The 17728-nt window shown below is 42.6% G+C and overlaps 1 protein-coding gene across 1 annotated transcript in view; it reads left to right on the forward strand.

Moving 5' to 3' along the window:
* The window catches only part of DTD1 (D-tyrosyl-tRNA deacylase 1), a 13556-nt gene extending 1343 nt beyond the window's left edge, over positions 1–12213 (forward strand). Inside the window, exons 2-6 of the mRNA XM_017729605.1 lie at positions 1684–1808; positions 3760–3995; positions 7532–7629; positions 10096–10272; positions 11597–12213. Of these exons, the coding sequence (XP_017585094.1) occupies positions 1684–1808; positions 3760–3995; positions 7532–7629; positions 10096–10251 (615 nt within the window). The 3' untranslated portion in view covers positions 10252–10272; positions 11597–12213. The remainder of the gene's footprint in view (positions 1–1683; positions 1809–3759; positions 3996–7531; positions 7630–10095; positions 10273–11596) is intronic.
* Positions 12214–17728: the final 5515 nt, after the last annotated feature.

A 17728-nucleotide genomic window follows, 5' to 3' on the forward strand; every position in this document is an offset into this window, starting at 1 on the left:
GCGGGCGCCGGGGGGGGGGGTGTGGGGGGGTTGTATGAGCTCTGTGCGCAGCCTTGGCTGGCAGGCGTGGGTTGGCCGTCGCGCTGCCATCGCCTCCTCGAGCGCCTTTGTGTTGGCAGCACAGTCGCAGTCATCTTGCATCGCTTGTGTTCACGGAATCACAAGAATATTCCGAGTTGGACCCACAAGGATCACTGAGTCCAGCTCTTAGCCCTGCGTAGGACGTCCCCAAGAATCACACCATGTGCTTGTGAGCATTGTCCGAACGCTTCTTGGGCTCTGTCAGGCTTGGTGCTGTGACACCGCCTTGATGCTGTGTTAGTGGGGCTGCCCTGGTCACGGCCTCGCATTGCTGTGCGTGTGGTGGCAGTGCCATCCCAGTGTCCCTCTCCCGTGGCATGCATGCTTTGGCACTACAGTCACTGTCACCTCAGTGCATCGCAGGCAAGGTGACAGTGCAGCCTGGCTCACCTTTTTGCATTGCCTGTGTGTGTGCCAGTGGTGCTGTCCCAGCTGCCACCAGGCACTGCATTCCTGGGTCTAGCCCTGGTGCCAGTAGGAATGATGTGTCCTGATGGAATGTCCCTGCTATTGGTTTGGACCTTCTGTGCTCAAGGGGCTTAAAATCCCCAAGAAGTTTGCCTGTGAGGCAGTGAATGTCTGCTGTGGGAGTCCTGGGTGTGCAGCAGTTATCCAACAGCTTCTGCTTGTGCATCAGCACTGGCAGAATGTGTCTGTAAGGGCACAGCTTTTGTGCACAGCTGGGACTGTGGGCACAGCTGGTCAGACCCTGTCAGCACTGGTGTTCTTGCTGACTTGGTATCACTTTTCTGGGGAAGATTTAAACTGTTGTTTGTGGCTGTTGAAGATTTTGAGATATCACTCTGTGAGAGAGACAGTGCTGTACTTAACAGAGCCCTTCTGGGCTAGAGGACTCATGCCCTGATCTGGCCACTAGTGCCCAGTCACTTTCAGCTTTCACTGGAGGCCTGATCTCCTTTCGTTTTATGGGATGTTTGGACCTTTTTGTTCCAGTCATGAACCTGGATGCAGTTTTAACAGCGGGGGAGCTGGTGCTTATCTCAGTTTTAAGACTGCATTTATTCTTACTGCAGTCATCTCAGGGTCAACCACGTTAAGATAATTTAATTAAATTAAGGTAATTTAAAACAGTTCTTAGGAAAACACAGCAGATCTATGATAGTTTGTGTTTTACTGTAAATGTCATGAAAGGGGTTGTTTTCCCAATTAGGAGGGCAGAATTTGGAGGTTGTTGAAAGTCATGTTTCAAAAAATCCATGAGGACTCTATCAGGTAGAAATCACCTTTTCACAAAAAATGCAAAGTATGAAGGGAATGGTGGAGTAGAGAAATTACGCTTAGTGGCATCAACCAGGTGGATAATTTTTCAAGGATTGGAAAGAGTTTTACCACTTCTCTGGTTACCACAGCTGATCCAGTTGTAGTAAAAAATCTTTTTACAGTGTTTTTAAATGCTGGAGTAGTTACAAGCTCATAAAGAAGTGGTGATGTTTGAAAGCTTTTGAAAGAATGTTTCCATGTGATCTTTCAAATCTACAAACTTAAGACAGAGGAAACAGGATTTAGAATGCTGTTTTCTTTAGTGGTTGGCCAGCTGAAACCAGTCTTTACATGTGCCATAAAACAAGACAGTGCATTTAGCCTTATTTTTCTTTTCCCTCTCTCCTTTCTCCAGTGGGTGGTGAACAAATCAGTTCAATAGGACGAGGCCTCTGTGTGCTGCTGGGCATTTCTTTGGAAGATACACAAAGAGAGCTGGAGCACATGTAAGTCACTCCCTTTTGCCCTGTACTCTTCCATTTGTGCAGTGCTGATACCTGTGCAGTAGCTAAACAAATCAGCTATTCTTATTGGGAAATTCAGGTTTGCCTGTTAGTTTCTCTTCAGATTTTACCTTGAATACAGGTTTCTTAGAGTTTATTCTTCATGTTCCATTGAGAAAAATCTATTCCCATTTTCTGCTATGTGTTTTTTATCAAGAACAGATTTTTTTAGGTGTCTGTCCTTTTTGAGTCAAAAAAAATCCATCCTTCAAGGATGGGATTTAACAGAAACCTGAAACTCTCCTTTTAGCTTGCACATGAGTTTTGTTCTTCCTAAAGGCAGGGTAGTCTTGTCGGTTGCTTGTCTGTAAACAGGCATCAGTTTTGGCAGCCTGGGGGACTGGCTCTGGCCATCTGTTCTATGGCCACAGAATAGTGGAATTCAGCCAGAAAACACATGCAAAGAGAGAGCTCTCCAGGGGCTTCTTCTGTCTCTTTTGGGCTGGTTATTGCTCTAGGGCTGACCTAAGTCCTTGCAAAGGCAAAGAAGAAACAGGGAGTGGAGCTGATTGATGTCAAGAAGGGGTTTTTATTCTCACATGCTCAATGGGCTTGCCTTACTGTTTGCCTTCCTTAGTGTGTAACTTCTGCTCTGCCATCGCTTCTGATCCCTACCTTGGTGAATGTGGAAGCTGCTTCTGAATTTTGCAGGCAGGAGGTCTGTAGCTACCATGCTCTACACACCAGGTTGTTGGGATGGCTGACACAGGAAGGGCAGGAAGCCAGCATCTGGGCAAAAGGACTGAGAGAAATCAGCTTAACCAGGCTTTTCAGGTCCTATTAAAGGAAACTTTAGTAATCCTGTAATGAAACAATGAACATCTCTGTGAAGAAAACAGAGTAGTGTTGATGATTTAAGCCTTCTGCTGGTGCCTTCCAGTGGATGCTTTCAACAATCCACTTCATTCAGGAGTTAATTCTGTTTGCTGTTGACACACACAAATTGGCAAGGGTGTTCTTGTGACTGTGCCTTAGTCATGGCAAAGCCCTGAAGCTAGACCACAACAAAATCTCAGCTTTATCTTACACTGACTGCCTCACCTCTGATGCAGTGCAAAATGCCTGGCTGATGACTGCAGCTGAAACGCTTTGCACTGGATAGGCTCCCTTGGTGCTGCAGGTGTGAAGAAGCCAGAAGAAGAAACCAAAGACAGGAGAGTGGCTTGCATGCAGTCCTGTTATCAGTTAAAGTCCTGGCATGGACTAGGTTGCAGCTGCCTGCCACTTCTCATGATCCACTTGTGAAGGTCCCCTTGTTGCTTGAGCCAGTCATTTCTGTCCCCTATCTTTAGAAAATCGGCTCAAAATTCAAACCACTTTGCTGCCAGCTGCAGTTCTCTCCTGTTCCTTGGATTCCTCCTCTCATCCTGATGAAAAATTGTTTTCATCATCTGGCTTATGGGGCCTGGTTTGGGAATAGTGCTAGGGAGTGACAAAGCAGGAGGAGTATATGTGAATCATGATTGGAAACAAAACCCCACAGTTTTAAACACATTTTAGGATGATCTCATTTCCTATTGAGTGTGATTTCCCGGTGCGGTGGGAGGATTAAAATTCCTAAAGCTGTTCACACTTTCAGTAATGCTGTGACACATGAAAGCAGATAGTAAAGAGTGAGCTTTCTTACTTCCTGTGCCATCTTTATGTCACTGTGTAACATGCAGTTATTCTGTCCTGATACCAGACTCTGTAAAATGATGGTGTGGGTTAATCATCTAACCAAGGGCTCTCTTGGTTATGGCCTAATGTGATGAGATTCCCATGGCTGGGAATGAAGGTGCAGAGGGATATCTTGTTACGTGGAGGCAGACTGAATATGCATCTGTTCTCATTCTGTATGGTACCTGTTGATCCTATGTGGGACAATTTAGGAATTATCTTCTCCTCCTCCTAGGGTTCGAAAGATCTTGAACTTGAGAGTCTTTGAAGATGAAAGTGGGAAGCACTGGTCCAAAAGTGTGATGGATAAACAGTATGAAGTGTTGTGTGTGAGCCAATTTACTCTCCAGTGCATCCTGAAGGGAAACAAGCCTGACTATCACATGGCAATGCCCACGGAGCAGGCAGAGTCTTTTTATAACAACTTCCTAGAGCAGCTAAGAAAAGCCTACAAACCAGAGCTTATTAAAGGTAAGGACAGAAGGTTGGTAAGGTCCTTGGTGTGACCAGTGGACACTTGTCGTGTGTGTTCCCTCCTGAATGTTGCTTTCTTTATTCTGTGGTTTTCTGTAGCTGGGGGGATGTTACGGTATTTTCAGTAGAGCCTGTCAGGTTGACCACTCCAGTCTTCTAGCCAAGCTGTTTCCTGGCCTTCCTCTGCATGACATGTAGATGTTCTTGTATTCCTTTTGGCTGCACAACATGAGCAGCCCAGAGAAGCTGCAGCCATGAGAACAAACTCTGAGGTCAGACTCCCTCAAAGGCTGGATGTTTTGTGCTGTGTAGTTAGATTTACCCAAGAAATGCAATTTTTTCTGAGAAGTGTATTCAGTCAGGTTCCAAGGTGTCACCAGTATGTGATGGACAGCACAGTTCCATCTGTCACTTCCACATCCTGTTAAACGGAATTGTGACAGTGGGAGGTGTAATGTGCTACTTAAGAACAGCTTTTGATTTAGGCTCTCTTTCCTCAACTCTGTGTTGTGTGTGGAACAGTTTTCTCTTTACCAGAGAATGCCTGGCTTCCCTGTGTATTTGTGCTCTGTCCATACTCAGTCTTTTCTGTTTGGTTTTCTGAGTGCTTTCTGTCCATTTTCATATTCACATTTGACTTTTTGCTACACTTGACAGAAGACAAGTTTTTAGAAAAGACTATTTTTTAAATAGTGGCTGTTAATAGATTATGGTTGACCTTACTTTCCTTATGAGGAAAAAAGTAAAAAAAGACAGAAAACTGATAGCTGGGGAAAGATTAAGAGGCTAATTTTCATATTGACTCTAGGTTAGGGTAATTATCCCAGTGCTTTCCAAGGAGGGACAGTGAAAAGCACACAAAAAAGTCAGTTTTTTCAAGCTTTTCAAGCTTGATATGTTCTTCCAATCAATGTTTGTTCCTGATAAGGAGTGCATTTCTGATACCTCTTCAACCAGTTTATATTTTGACAGCAGCTTTTTGAATTCCTTCTCTCAGTGAATAGCAGTTGTATACCTGAAATGAATATTAAGTGCCCATATTTTGGCACTTTTTTTCCCAGTGCTTTCTGCAAGAAGATCTTTGACTTCTGCATTTTTTTTCTGTGCTGAAACCACAGATTTGGAAGTGTAAGAGTGCTAGTGTGTCAGATAACACATACATTTAAAACTGCTGGCAGCACTGGAGCTACCTGTCAGTTTATGATTTTGCTTTCTTATTAAGCTGTGCCAGTTATGGTGTGTTGCACCCAAGTCTATTAAGATTCTCTCAGGTCGAAGTTTCTGCTGTGCCAATTGTTTTGCCAGTGTTTTTTGCTTCTTTGCTGTCTGGAAAATCTGTACTGACACTGCCCCTACATACACATAGGCACACACACACACCAGTTGTAGTTACTGGGAGATGAGAGTTTGATTCTCTGGATTGCTATAGGTGCCCTTCCCTTTGATCTTACAAATTGCTTAATGCATCTTAGGGGAGTAATTTAATCACTGAAACTGGAATTTGTGTAGCTGAGGCAAAGACAGATCAATAAAGGTCTTGTCATATCTCCTAAGAGCCTCGTACTTTCTGGTTCCTGTTTGTGTTCAGTAGAGAATTTGGCTATTGGAAGTTTTAAGTGCTGGGCAGGCAGCTCCTTTCTGCTCCCTGATCTATCTGGAGCTTGCCAGCCAGGAGCTCAGAATGGGAAGTGCTCCCCAAAGAGAAGCACAAACCGTTCTTTCACACCAAGAGCAGTGGGACACCTGACAAACAAAATCTTGGAGAAGGTTCAGAGCCATGGTTCCTACCTTAACAAGATTTAACACATGGGCACCCACATATAGGAAAAGGCTGCATCAGAAGTGCTTGTCTGTTGTGCTTCAGCACTTTTGTTCTTAAACATCTCAGTCTACTCTGAGGAGCAGAGCTGGTGACTGCAGACCTGAGCATTCATGTTGTGCAAGCTAATATCCAAATATCAGACCTACCAAGGCCCTCCTTATGAGTCAGGGCCTTTGCTCTCTGTCTTGAATGTGGATTTAGTCCTCTGAGGCAGTAAAGATTAACATGGCAAGGAGTGTGAAATGTCTTACTCCCTTAGTAGTAATATCTAAGTCAATATGAGAGGATTGTTCCACAAGGAAGAGTTTAATTCAGATTAAGGTTTGGTACAAGTTGAAAGCATAATTATTCTCCCTGATTAATTCCCTTTGTGAGTGTTGTCACTTCAGAATAAGCACTCTTATCTGGAGCAAGAGTATGCACACGAGGTTAATTAAGAATAACTTTGCAAGTAGACAAGCTTAGAAGTGTAAAACCAGTGTGAAATTTCTAGGTCATAAGGCTCAAAATATGTACAAAAATACTCTGGAAGTAAATGATACCTCTTTTTCAAGTGTTTATGGCTCAGATGTGGCTTCTCTGACTCACCTCAGGTAAAGATCTTCCATCTGAGGAAGGCATGTGTGCCGGATTTTTAGAGGCAAGGAATTTGGAGAGATGGATGTCCAGCAGAATGAACTTGTCACTTTAATGATACTTCTAGGATCCTATTTTATTGCACAAGATGTTGCAAGATGAATTGATCAGTCCAGAAGTCTTAGAGTGGGAAAAAATTTACTACACTGAAGAGTAGTAACTAGAAATTTAAATGTGTGAGGAGAATGGGAGGGAGCTGTTACAGAAGGATGTTCCTTGACAGTAGTTCTGGTGCCAAAACAAGGTAGAAAGTTCTTGTGACCACAGGAGTGCTTTGAGTGTTCTGGTAAAGGTGGGGGCTTATTTGACCACTTTATCACCCTCAAAAAAGGGACTTGTGAAGTTCATGGGTTTTTTTTGGTCCATACATATGAATGGGAAATGGAAAAGGCCGTCCTTTTTTGTGAGTAAAGTACAGCAGAGGGATGGGATGATTGTAGAGAGCAATTCAAATAGTTGTTCTCTCACTAATAAAGTTCAAGATAATATTCTTTGTTCATTATTTTGTTAAAGAAAGATGCATTAATTTTGACTGGCTTTTGTGGTCACAGGGTATAGGTTACATCTGTGTAACTCTCAAAGACCAGCCTAGGTTACAAACAGGAATGTAGAAATGGCTGTAGCAGATTGGGACTGAGCTGCACCCCAGTGTCCCCTGCTCTAGAGTATTCAATGTCAAATGCTTCAGAGTAGGCTCCAGGTCTTCTTACCTTTTGCCTATATATAAAGTTTCTTCAAAACATCAACTGGCTAATTGGACTGGGTCCCAGCTGGGTCCTTTAAAATTTCACCTCCTGCCTGTGAGAACTGTGGTGCCCATCCTGAACTGTAGACACCTTGATTACCTGTAGACTGGGTTTGTTTTGTGCATGTTTCTCTATTTAGCCTCTCTGAATTTCAAACTACATACCTGGGTGCACATACACTGTTTTTTTCTTAGTAGCTCTCTGCAGTTCAATGGTTGGCTGCCCTTTTATGTATTTTTTATTTCTTTGTGGTATCACACTTGGTAAAATCTTTGGTGTGTGTTTTCCTTCCAAGGGTCCTGAGCACTTGTTGTCTCTTCCCTTTTCAGATGGCAAATTTGGTGCCTACATGCAGGTCCACATCCAGAATGATGGTCCTGTAACAATAGAACTGGAGTCCCCAGCAGCCACTGTTGACCCTAAACAAGTAAGTGACCCATAGGTCTGTCTGGAAAGGATGTGTATCCTCTGCAAAATTGTAGCATTCCTGTTGTGAAGCAGTACAGCTTCCCTTAGGCACAAGGACCTTGTCATTCCTGTGCAGCCTCTGAACAGTCCAATAACTGCGTTGTTTTCTTCAGTTCCCTGGCCTGTTGATGGCTGCCTGCAGTCCTGGGAAAGGTTGTGTGTATGTAATGCAAAACAGCTTTTCACAGTTTATTCCTCCTCCTCATTAAAGCTGTTGTTTAATCAGGACTCATTAACAATGTTTTTAATATGTCTGGACCACCCCCCCTGCCTTTAGTGAAGTTTCTTGCCATGTGGGTGCTTTTGCATGTGGGTGACTGGCTGGAAGTGGAGAGGTGCCTCTCTGTCAGAAACAAGGGAACAGTGAATTTCAGCCCCAAATTTAAGTCTGGATTGGAGAGGAGAGTTAGCTCTGCTGAGTAATAGCACAAGCTGTGCTGAAAACCAGGTGCAGTGGTGAGGCTTCCTCATCCTCTAAACACAACAGTGGCCAACTTTTCCAGGCTAAAAGAAAAGGGGGAGGGATTGTCATTACCAACTGGGCTTCAGCAAGGCCACACCAATGTTATTTGTTTAATGCTTCTCTTGTTGAAATTGTTACTGCAGTTTATAAAAAGGACATGAGGGAAGAACAGGGAACTAGAAGCCTGTTAATCTAACCTTAGTGCCTGGAAAAATTATGCAGAAGACTATGCTGGGTGCTGTTGAAAGGCATTTAAAGGACAATGCACAGTCAACATGGATTCAAAAGAGAAAGTCCTGTCTAACTGATACTCTTCTACAATAAGGTCACCTGCCAAGTGAAGGAAGGGAAGGTGGTGGATTTAGTTTTTCTGGATTTTAGTAAAGCTTTTGATACTGTCCCTCACAGCGTCCTTCTCAACAAGTCCTCCAGCTATGAAATGAGCAGATACAAGTACCCTGTGTTGCCTTAATAGCTTGGGTATTTTGGTTTGAAGTCGGTTTCGTTTTTACCTTCAAATTCTGTTCTCTATTCTTGTATGATGTTTTAGCCCCTGAAAGAACTACTTCTGTTTCTCTTCTTTCTGTTTCTCTTCTTTCTGTACCCTCACAGTTTTACCCAAAGAGTTCTCAGGCCAAACCATGCATAATTAGCAGCAGCAGCAGCAGCAGCTCTGATTTTGGAGTGAGGACTGCTGCCCTGTGTGTAGATGTAAAATAACCAAGGAATTACCAAGGCGTGCAGGATACTGCAAGGTTTCATTTCTTTCTTGGGGAATATTGGCTTGTTCAAGGCTGCCTGCTATACCCATGTGACAACATCTTCCTGGTGGCCACAACTTGGGCTGAAGACAGGCAAGGATGCTTGTTTGAAAACTTTCTCTGGCATTGTAAGGCCCCAAAACTTGCTCAACGAGCCTCTTAAAAGGGCTTATGTTTTTTTCATGTTCCGTGAGTTAGACACAAGGGAGAAATTCCAACAGGATATTATCAAGAGGTCAAAACAACAAAAACTTTACTGGCAACCTTCAGAAAATCAGAGAGCTTTGGCAAAGGTTTAGAGCAACATCCAATTAACACAAAACATTTCACAATGCATTGACTTAACCCATTCAACTTCACAAACTCCAAACCTGTCATTTAAGTTGCTCAAAACTCGGTGAAGAGGGAATTAGAAGAAGAAAGAGACAGAAAAGATACAGAAAAGAAGGAATATAGCTCCCACTCCTGGTCCCAGCAATGTTCAGCTGATAGAAATTCCAAGAGGAGGTAGGGTCAAGACATCCATCACACAAGATGTGATGAAGAAGAGCCAGTTTAAATTGTTAGTCTCTTTCCTCTTCCCTGCCTGTTGCATTCTTTTTTTGCTGTCAAAAATCTGTTGATTTGCTTGTAGCATGGGAACTAAGGCTTAGGATTAGTGTGGTTTTTATATTCTTGCTTTCAGCTTTAGCAAGAAGAGATAACTGAACCATCCTGCAGTGTTTAATGTGATGTTAGCAGGAAGAGATTAGACAAATAATTGCTGATGAATAGCTCTTTTATGTCACTGGATATGACAGTGAAATATCTCTTTTTGTCTGAGCAATTGTCTGTGTTTGTAATTGGTAATCTGAACTTTATAAGTCATTTGCAATGTAATTAGTAAAAATACATTTGGATTAGTCAATCCAAATGTATTTTTTGTATTCCTTGTGCTAGAGGGATATAAATAAATCACTTCTCTTTTATACTTGGGGTGATCATGTCATCTTATGGTGATAATCCACTGTCTTTTCTAAATTTTTGAAAATCTGAGCCTTCAGCTTTTTTTTTTCTTTTTTTTTGTTTTGTTGATACAGGTATTAGTGTTGTGAATCTAAGTTGCAAGTTTTACACAAATGCTCACATTTATGATTTCTTAGAAATAGACTTCTGAAATTGTTTTATTCCATGATGTGTTTTTTCCTTACTTTGTGAATAGCTGACAAAACTTGAAAAACAGCAACAAAGAAAAGAGAAGACCAGAACCAAGGTTCCATCTGAGTCAAGTAGAGAAAGAAATGCCCCCCGAAACAAGGATGACCCTAGTGCCAGCAGCGGAGCAGAAGGAGATGTGTCCTCGGAAAGAGAGCCTTAGCTCATCCAAGGCAGGCCTCAGGTTTGGCTTCTCCTCTCTTCTGTAATGCTTGGCCCCCTGCCTGTTTCAGTGAAGCAGCACATGCAGAGAGTGGCATTAGAAGTGCTGAAAGGTGAAATTTTATCATCTTGCTGGTGGGTAGCCTCTGCTCCCATCTGCAGTTGCACAGCAGAATGCTGGGGTGGGTGAAAACCTCTTCCGCGCTGAGTGCTTGGCTGGAGTTGAGGGTTTGGTCCAGGCAAGAGTGTTTCCATGTTGACTCAGGAAATCTGAAAGCTTGATCTGATAATACAGCAGTGACTTAACTCAGAATCCTACCTTGTGTTCTTCAGATACACAGAGACACAGGGCTGTATTTCTGTCTGTCCTCACCTAGCAGGGAGCTCACTATGGACCAGCCCGGATACCACACAGTCCCCAGCAGTGGAAGTGGAAAACAGCTCAGAAATTGGAGACAGGGCAGAACTGCAGCTTTCTTTCATGGTTCTCACCTGCCCCTCCTCAGTTTGTTCTTTCCCAGGATGATTTAGTAACAGGCTGTTTTACAGACCTCCACCATCTAATAAGGACATTAGGGCAGGCATTGAGAGCCAGACTTCAGCAGCAGCAGGAGATCTTCTTTCCCTTCAGGCACTCGACTTGCAGGACATGCCTAGACATCAGTGAATGGAATTAGACTGAATACAGACCTGAATCCTTTGTCATGGATTATCTGCCTATGTAGATAGGTGTTTATCATACTCTTCCAGTCAGTTTTAAGCCTTCAGGACACATTGCTGAAAAGCACATTGCTGATTTTGACTTTTCAAATACATCCAAGCTCTCAAGAAAGTGTTATTATCCCAGTCTGCACACTGAAGCCCTGAGCTGGCTGTGCGGTTTAATTATTAACAGCTTTACAAAGTTAAGGTTTAACCTTTCTCTCATTTTCCTGTCCTTAGAGTTTAATCTGGCCATGATTTATACAATTCAGCATTGTGCATTGCTCACAAAGTTAACTTTCTTTTCTTTTTTAAATCCATGAATTTCCCAGGTGGTCAGACATTGGGTGATGATTCCTGTTCTATACAAGGTTCCCCCCCACTGTTTCTGGGTTATGTGTTGAAATAAGAGCATTTTAGAGGGTTTGCAGGCCTTCTGGAGTGTTTTGGTCAGTCCAGTCTTTCCAATAACATTCGGGTTTCTAAGCAGCTGAACATTTCTAAAATGTGGTATACAGATAACCTGGCATTAATTTTCATGCTGTGACAATAAATAAAGATACTTTTCTCAATGGGATTTGAAGGAATCCTGCTGTATTTCTGCTCTACCTACAGTAATGTTCCTGTTTGTTTGCCTCCCACAGTTTCTTACACAAAAGCTACACTGGATTCTTGAAAAAAGACCCAACATTCGCCTCAGCAACACTCTTCAGCGACTTTGGAAAAGGATGGAAAACGGGAAGGCAGAGCTAAGACATTAGAAACCTATCATTCTGCATTGAACCAACCAAAGCAGTGCTATCAGATTCAGTTGTTAATGTGTAGTGTCAGTAGTGAAAAGGACTTGTGACATTTCTGTGTATGTGTTCTCACACGACTGCTGAGTAAAGGGTGACTGTAGGCAGACTGTAGCAGAGCATTTCACTCTCAGTACGTGAGCTCCATTTAAAGAATAAATCAGGGTTTTTCCTTAAACTTACACTTGAATTCTGAAAATTTCTCTGAGTAGGCTTGTGTATTGATTCTCACTCTGTGGTGTCATGTGTTACTGTTTCCATTGCAGTGTGCAGATCTGTGCATCTTCTGGTGAATTGTTAGCTGCTGCCTAACATCAGGTTAGGCAGTCCAGTCTTTCTGCATGGATTAAGTTATTACAAGGAAAGATCAGCCTCTAGTTGTTTATCATGTGGAACACATCTGTCTTGTAAACTTTTTTAAAACCAGAAAAGACTTTATTAAATAAACAAATGATGCCAGCTGAGTGCCTGTTGGTGTTTGTGTATTGCATTTCCTGAGTCACTCCTGGGTGTAACAAAGGGGGTGGACACAGAGCTAAAGTTGCAGGCCAAGAAACACCTACTGCTTCAACGCAACCACCTCTCCTGTGGAAGGTTGGAAGTCAGGCTGCTGACCCAAAATCTTTGCTGTTTCTAGCACATCTAAGTCATTTATTTTGTGGTGGCCATCAAAATGCTGCACAGCTGCTCCACCTACTGCATCCAGGGCTGCTGACAGACACTTTTGTCAGACCCATGAGAGGCAGAAGAGCATTTGGAAACTGCCAGCAAACAACAGGAGCTGAGAAGCAGCTGCAAAACTGCCAAGGAGGCTTCGGGGGAAATAAAAGACTGCAGATTGTTACACTTGGACTTCTTTCAGAGATGATGATACCTTTTATATTTGCTATTTCTGAGGTCTGCCTTGCCCTTCCAGTCTTCCCTGGGCACCTGCTGTCACTGCCATCAGAGCCAGGATGCCAGTGCACAGCTCTCTCCCTGATTGTAGGGATAACTCACTAGAGAGAGTTAATCCAAATGCACATCACAGTTACAGTGCTGCACACTGTGTAACCACTGTGGGATTTTTTTAAAACTTCTGGGCTGCTTGTATTGTAAAATATCAGTCAAAACCAAGACAGGAGAGTTTCAGAGCTGCACCCTGATATGTCTTTTTAAAATCCATGAAGCTTAAGTAAAGATTTGGCAAGCTACACACCTGGCATTTGAGCTGGAATGGTGAGTGGGCAGGATAGGTGGAAGTGTTACACTTAGCCTTGCCTTTAAGAATTACATAATTTTCCATCTGACCCTTATATGCAATATAAGGAAAAGCTGTATGTTTGGGACAGATGCTTCCTGTTGTCCTGTGCCTGGAGTATTTTTGAGCATCATCATTAGTTTCAAAAAAACCACCACTTCATTTAAGAGTACTCTTTACTTCAGGAAAAGTTACTGCCCTACTCTACTGGTGGCCAAACTTGGGCCACTTTTCCAAGTGCAGTTACATGGCTTTGAAACTGGGTATCTAAACCATGGATTTTTCTGCTTGTAGAGAGCTGCAAGCAAAAACTAGGCTGAATTCCTGTTTCTGTTCCTTGGCTTGATAGTTCTTAGGAAAAAATATTTTCTCAACAGAAGTCACCCCCAATGAAAATGTGCTGCTAATTGTCATTGACTGCTCTAACCAGAAACTACAATAATTGTGACACTAAGAAATATGTTTTACAGGTGTTTTTCAAACATCTCCATTCAGATACTGAATCTATGGGCTATGTTCAAAAAACAGGATTTAAAGAATGGAACAGTCAAAATAAGTGATGTTTCTACAAAGCTGTTTGGAAAAATGATTGGACTGATTTATTTTGGGGTCTAAATACAATGAATCCAAGCCAAAATAACATGACTATTGATGTAAGTACCCAGTGGATAAGCTCATAGTTTAGAAGCTAGTGTGGGAAATTAATTAAAAATGTTCTGATTTACAGAGATGCTCATTCATGGAGTACCCCCACTCAGACTAATGGAATTTCTTCCTTTCAGCACCTGCCCAGCAAGGGGCAGACAGACCTCCCCAAGCAGGTTTTCAGCTTGTGTGAGGTATCTGCTCTTCCCTGGCTGCCATTCCATCCTGAGCAGTCCCACAATATTCTCAGAAATGCCCATTTTCAGTCAATTTTGCTCCTAAGTGGCTAGAAATGCTTATCTATGCTGCATGTAACTATGGACTCTGCAGACAGCAAAGGTTTGGTGAAAATTTAAACAGTGACTCCTAAACCCTTTGCATGTATCTGATTCTCAAAGAAAGTGAGATGGCAGAGCCCTGGCAGGGATCAGAGCAGATGCTGTGAAAATGCAGTGGAAGCTGGTCACCTTTCCATATTCTGGAGGACACATTCATTCTCATACCAACCTCAGTCTTATTGTAAGTCATTCTATTCCCACTGCTGTTAACAGGACAGCACCCTGTCGTCTCCCCAGTCCATGGTTTGCTAGGCCAAATCCCAGTCTTTCCTATGAAAACTGGCTTCCTGTTCACCCCAGCATACATGGCTCAAAGCTAAGCTCTTTCAAAGGGATGAGGATCCAGGTTGAAGCTCAAGGGATGGGTGACAATGGTCCCTGAAAATAAACCATGGAAATGCTGAGCTGTGGCTGACCTTGGATCCCCACACTCAGCATGGAAGGGCTGATGGAGCAGCTATAAACCCATTTAAACCCCCCATTTCCCTTGTAACCCCATCACATGATGCGTTGGTGTGGGATAGTTTAGGAAGCCACAGATGTAAATGTGATTGAGGTCAGAGCAGCATAGCCTTGGTGGAGCAATGGTACCAGGGGCTGGAGACAGCCCACAGCATGGTGGGGTCTCAATACCTCTGCTTGCATCACATGTGTTATCAATAACCTACTAATCTTTATTAAAGATTGGGAATGGCAATTAACACCAGATACTTCAAAAGCCCAGGCTGGACCAGGGAATGGTCCAAATGTTTTACTTCTCCTAGCTGATTTCTTTCAAAGAGCTCCTCTGCTTTAATTGCAGCCAGCAGTATCTGAATATGTTTTTGTTCTTTGTTAGTTTGACCTAATACCCACATTGTTTTAGAGTTGCTCCTTGTATTTTCATGACAAAAATTCTTATTGATGTAATAAATACATTGTAAATATATGGGTGTATGGGGAATGTGGCTTAGTCACGATGTAGGAAGAGGAGATTTACACTTTGTGTAAGAGAGTACTTTGCTATTCATGCAAAAGTGTTTTTTCCTCTTGTGTTTAGGTTATCTCGGGGGTGTTGACCAGTGCCAGATGAGGTATGTTGGTAAATTTTTTTCCTATTAAGAACTGGGACTCATTTTATATGGGTGGTTGAAAAGCCTCTGGCTGTATGGAGCATAAATGTGTCTTTTTGCTAATCCTTCTGCTCTAACACAACCGTATGCAAAAGATTGGAGTACTTGGGGGGTGAACAGTTCATATGGTAGATGTTTTTAACCTGTAAAAGCCTTCCATGGCATCTCTCCTAAAACTTTGAGTGTATTGTTTTTGTAGTAATAAAAATGGCAAATCTTGACTCGGAGAGGGTGAGGTGTGATGTGGCTGCTGAAGCAGGACCAGAGATGTTTATTGCTTTGAGACGATTTTCCTTTGTGCCACCTGGTGTCAGCAAAACCTAAGGAATTGAAAACCATGACAGTGGATTAAGGTGGTTTTCATTAAAGTCTCCTTCCTTAAAAAAATTTATCCTTTTAGTGATAATTGACACCGCTGTTTCTTCAGAGTGTACTTGGTATAAGCATTTGCACTCTCCAGAGTTCAAAAACTGTGGATATAATATTTTTTTTGCATATTAACCCAATGATCTGCATTACATTTGTGCAATCCCCTCAGCCCTGCAGAGAAGCTGCGAGGGGAAGCAGCAGCCCTTTGTTACTGCAGCTCACACGGCCCTTCGGCTGGCATCAGCATTGTCTGTGCTGCCTTTGGAAGCCTCAGGCTCTGAGCTGTCTTTGGTTTAGAGCATTTCTGTCAAGTTACACAATGGCAATTTTGGCAGCACCAATAGATGTGTGCTGGGTGTCAAGACAGGAGGTGGATTTCCTGAGTCCAAGGCTTACAAGTACCATTTTCACTCCTTAGGACTGACAAATATCTGCCTGTGAAAATAGGTGGGTGCCTTTTGAGTGAAACCAGAGTATGGTCCTACTCACATATGTGTGTCAAAGTTCCCTTTCAGGGGAGGAGGTTGCCTTTGCTTGTGCAGTTTGGATCAGGCTATGAATACGCCTCTCATTCTGTCATGAGTTTGTTTCTTTGAGGTGCTCCTGCTCCTCAGAAGCCAGACACTGTTTGTTGTACAATGGATTTTTATTTGTATCTCATGATAGCTCCAAATATGTTCTCTCTAATTGCTTTTCTTTCTTTGTTTGGGGTTAGGGGGACACAAGATAGGAATGTAAAGAGCAAATGCATTTGTCAGTCCTAAAATACATTCACATTCTAAAAGCTATCATTTCAGGATAATGCTTCAAAAGGGCAGTCGGCTGGAATATTCCTCCCTCCGCAGAGTTGATTATTGTGTCATGGTCTCACCGTGCTGAGGTTTGCTGTCCCTGAAGCGGGCACAAACAGCAATCAGCCAGGTAACATTGCCTGGTGTGCTTTAGGAAGTGAAGCAGGGTGGGCAACAACCTTGTGATGCCCAGCCAAGGAACTCCTGGCTACTGTGGAAAATTTCCAAGAAGCTGATAAATGTTTTTAGAAAAGAAACCTGAACAACCCCCCCCGAACCTGCTAGAATAGTTTATTATATGCTAATGCATGGTGAGGACTTGATGAAATGGGAGGGAAGGTGGAGCAGTACAGATGTTTATCATGGATTAAAAGGAATAACAATGAAAACTTTAAGTTTTAGGAAATTTATTGGAACACAGCCAGCAGGCTTCATAAGTTGAGGTGTCTGCTGCAACCATGAAGTTGTTGTGTGCCTGCTGCAAAACTGCCTCTGTGTTTCAGGGGAGAAGAGGGAGGTGAGAAACTCTTTCATTCCAGTTAGTTTAACATACGTATATTTTTGACACATCTAACAAAACATTTTATGAATAAATTTCCATTTCCCCACACGTGTTTTGGGGAAATCCACATTGTTCTTCTGTGAAACTGATGAGAAATATTTCTGATGGTAGGATAAATTGTATTTTTTCCATTGTGCTCCAGTGGTAGTGTACTGAGCTAGCCAGAATGTTCCTGCAAATAATTACAGTGAAATATAATATTTATTGATTAAAATCCATAAAGAAAATTGATCAGAGTGTTTAGATTCAGAGTAATGTCCTTTTCTAATAGAAGGTGCTGTTGAGAAGTCCATGGAGTCATATGCAGCCACATGCTGATTAGAAAACCATCTTGAAGAGCAGCATAGTGCATGCTTGCAAGGATGAAAGTGCTGACATTAAAACTGGAACTGATTATGTTCAACATGGTTTAGGAAAAAGGATTTCAAATTAGCCCAGAAGTTTTGGCTACAACCTCTTAGCTTCAAATCTTGTTTGCTGTTGTCTGCTTTGGCATTCAAACTGTGCCTTGTGCTATGTGTTTTCCCTTGTTTTTTTACCTGTGCCAGCTCCAGGAACCTCTCAGGGTGAATAGGCTCTCAGGCTGGGAGAAGCTGTGCTGCTCCTGATGTGGGTACCAGTGTTGGTGATCCTCCAATCTGCACCAGAAAAGGCAGAAAGATTTTGCATATCAATGCCAGGTCAGTCAACATTTTTTTTCAATTATTTCCTACCTGAAATACATGTGTTTGTAAAGATAAACATGGAATACATTTAATTCCTGTTTGTGCCTCATGCCTCCTAAGGAAGGCGCCAGCTGCATTGCTTTTGAGCAATTTTGAGCACATTTTATCTTGCCTTCCAGCATCCCTTCTTTCCCCATGATCCAGCTGATCAGCTCCTGCTCCTCTGTCCATTATAACTCCATGTTGAAAAGTCGACC

The sequence above is a fragment of the Corvus brachyrhynchos genome, unplaced genomic scaffold (genome assembly GCF_000691975.1).
Source record: "Corvus brachyrhynchos isolate BGI_N302 unplaced genomic scaffold, ASM69197v1 scaffold101, whole genome shotgun sequence".
NCBI lineage: Eukaryota > Metazoa > Chordata > Aves > Passeriformes > Corvidae > Corvus > Corvus brachyrhynchos.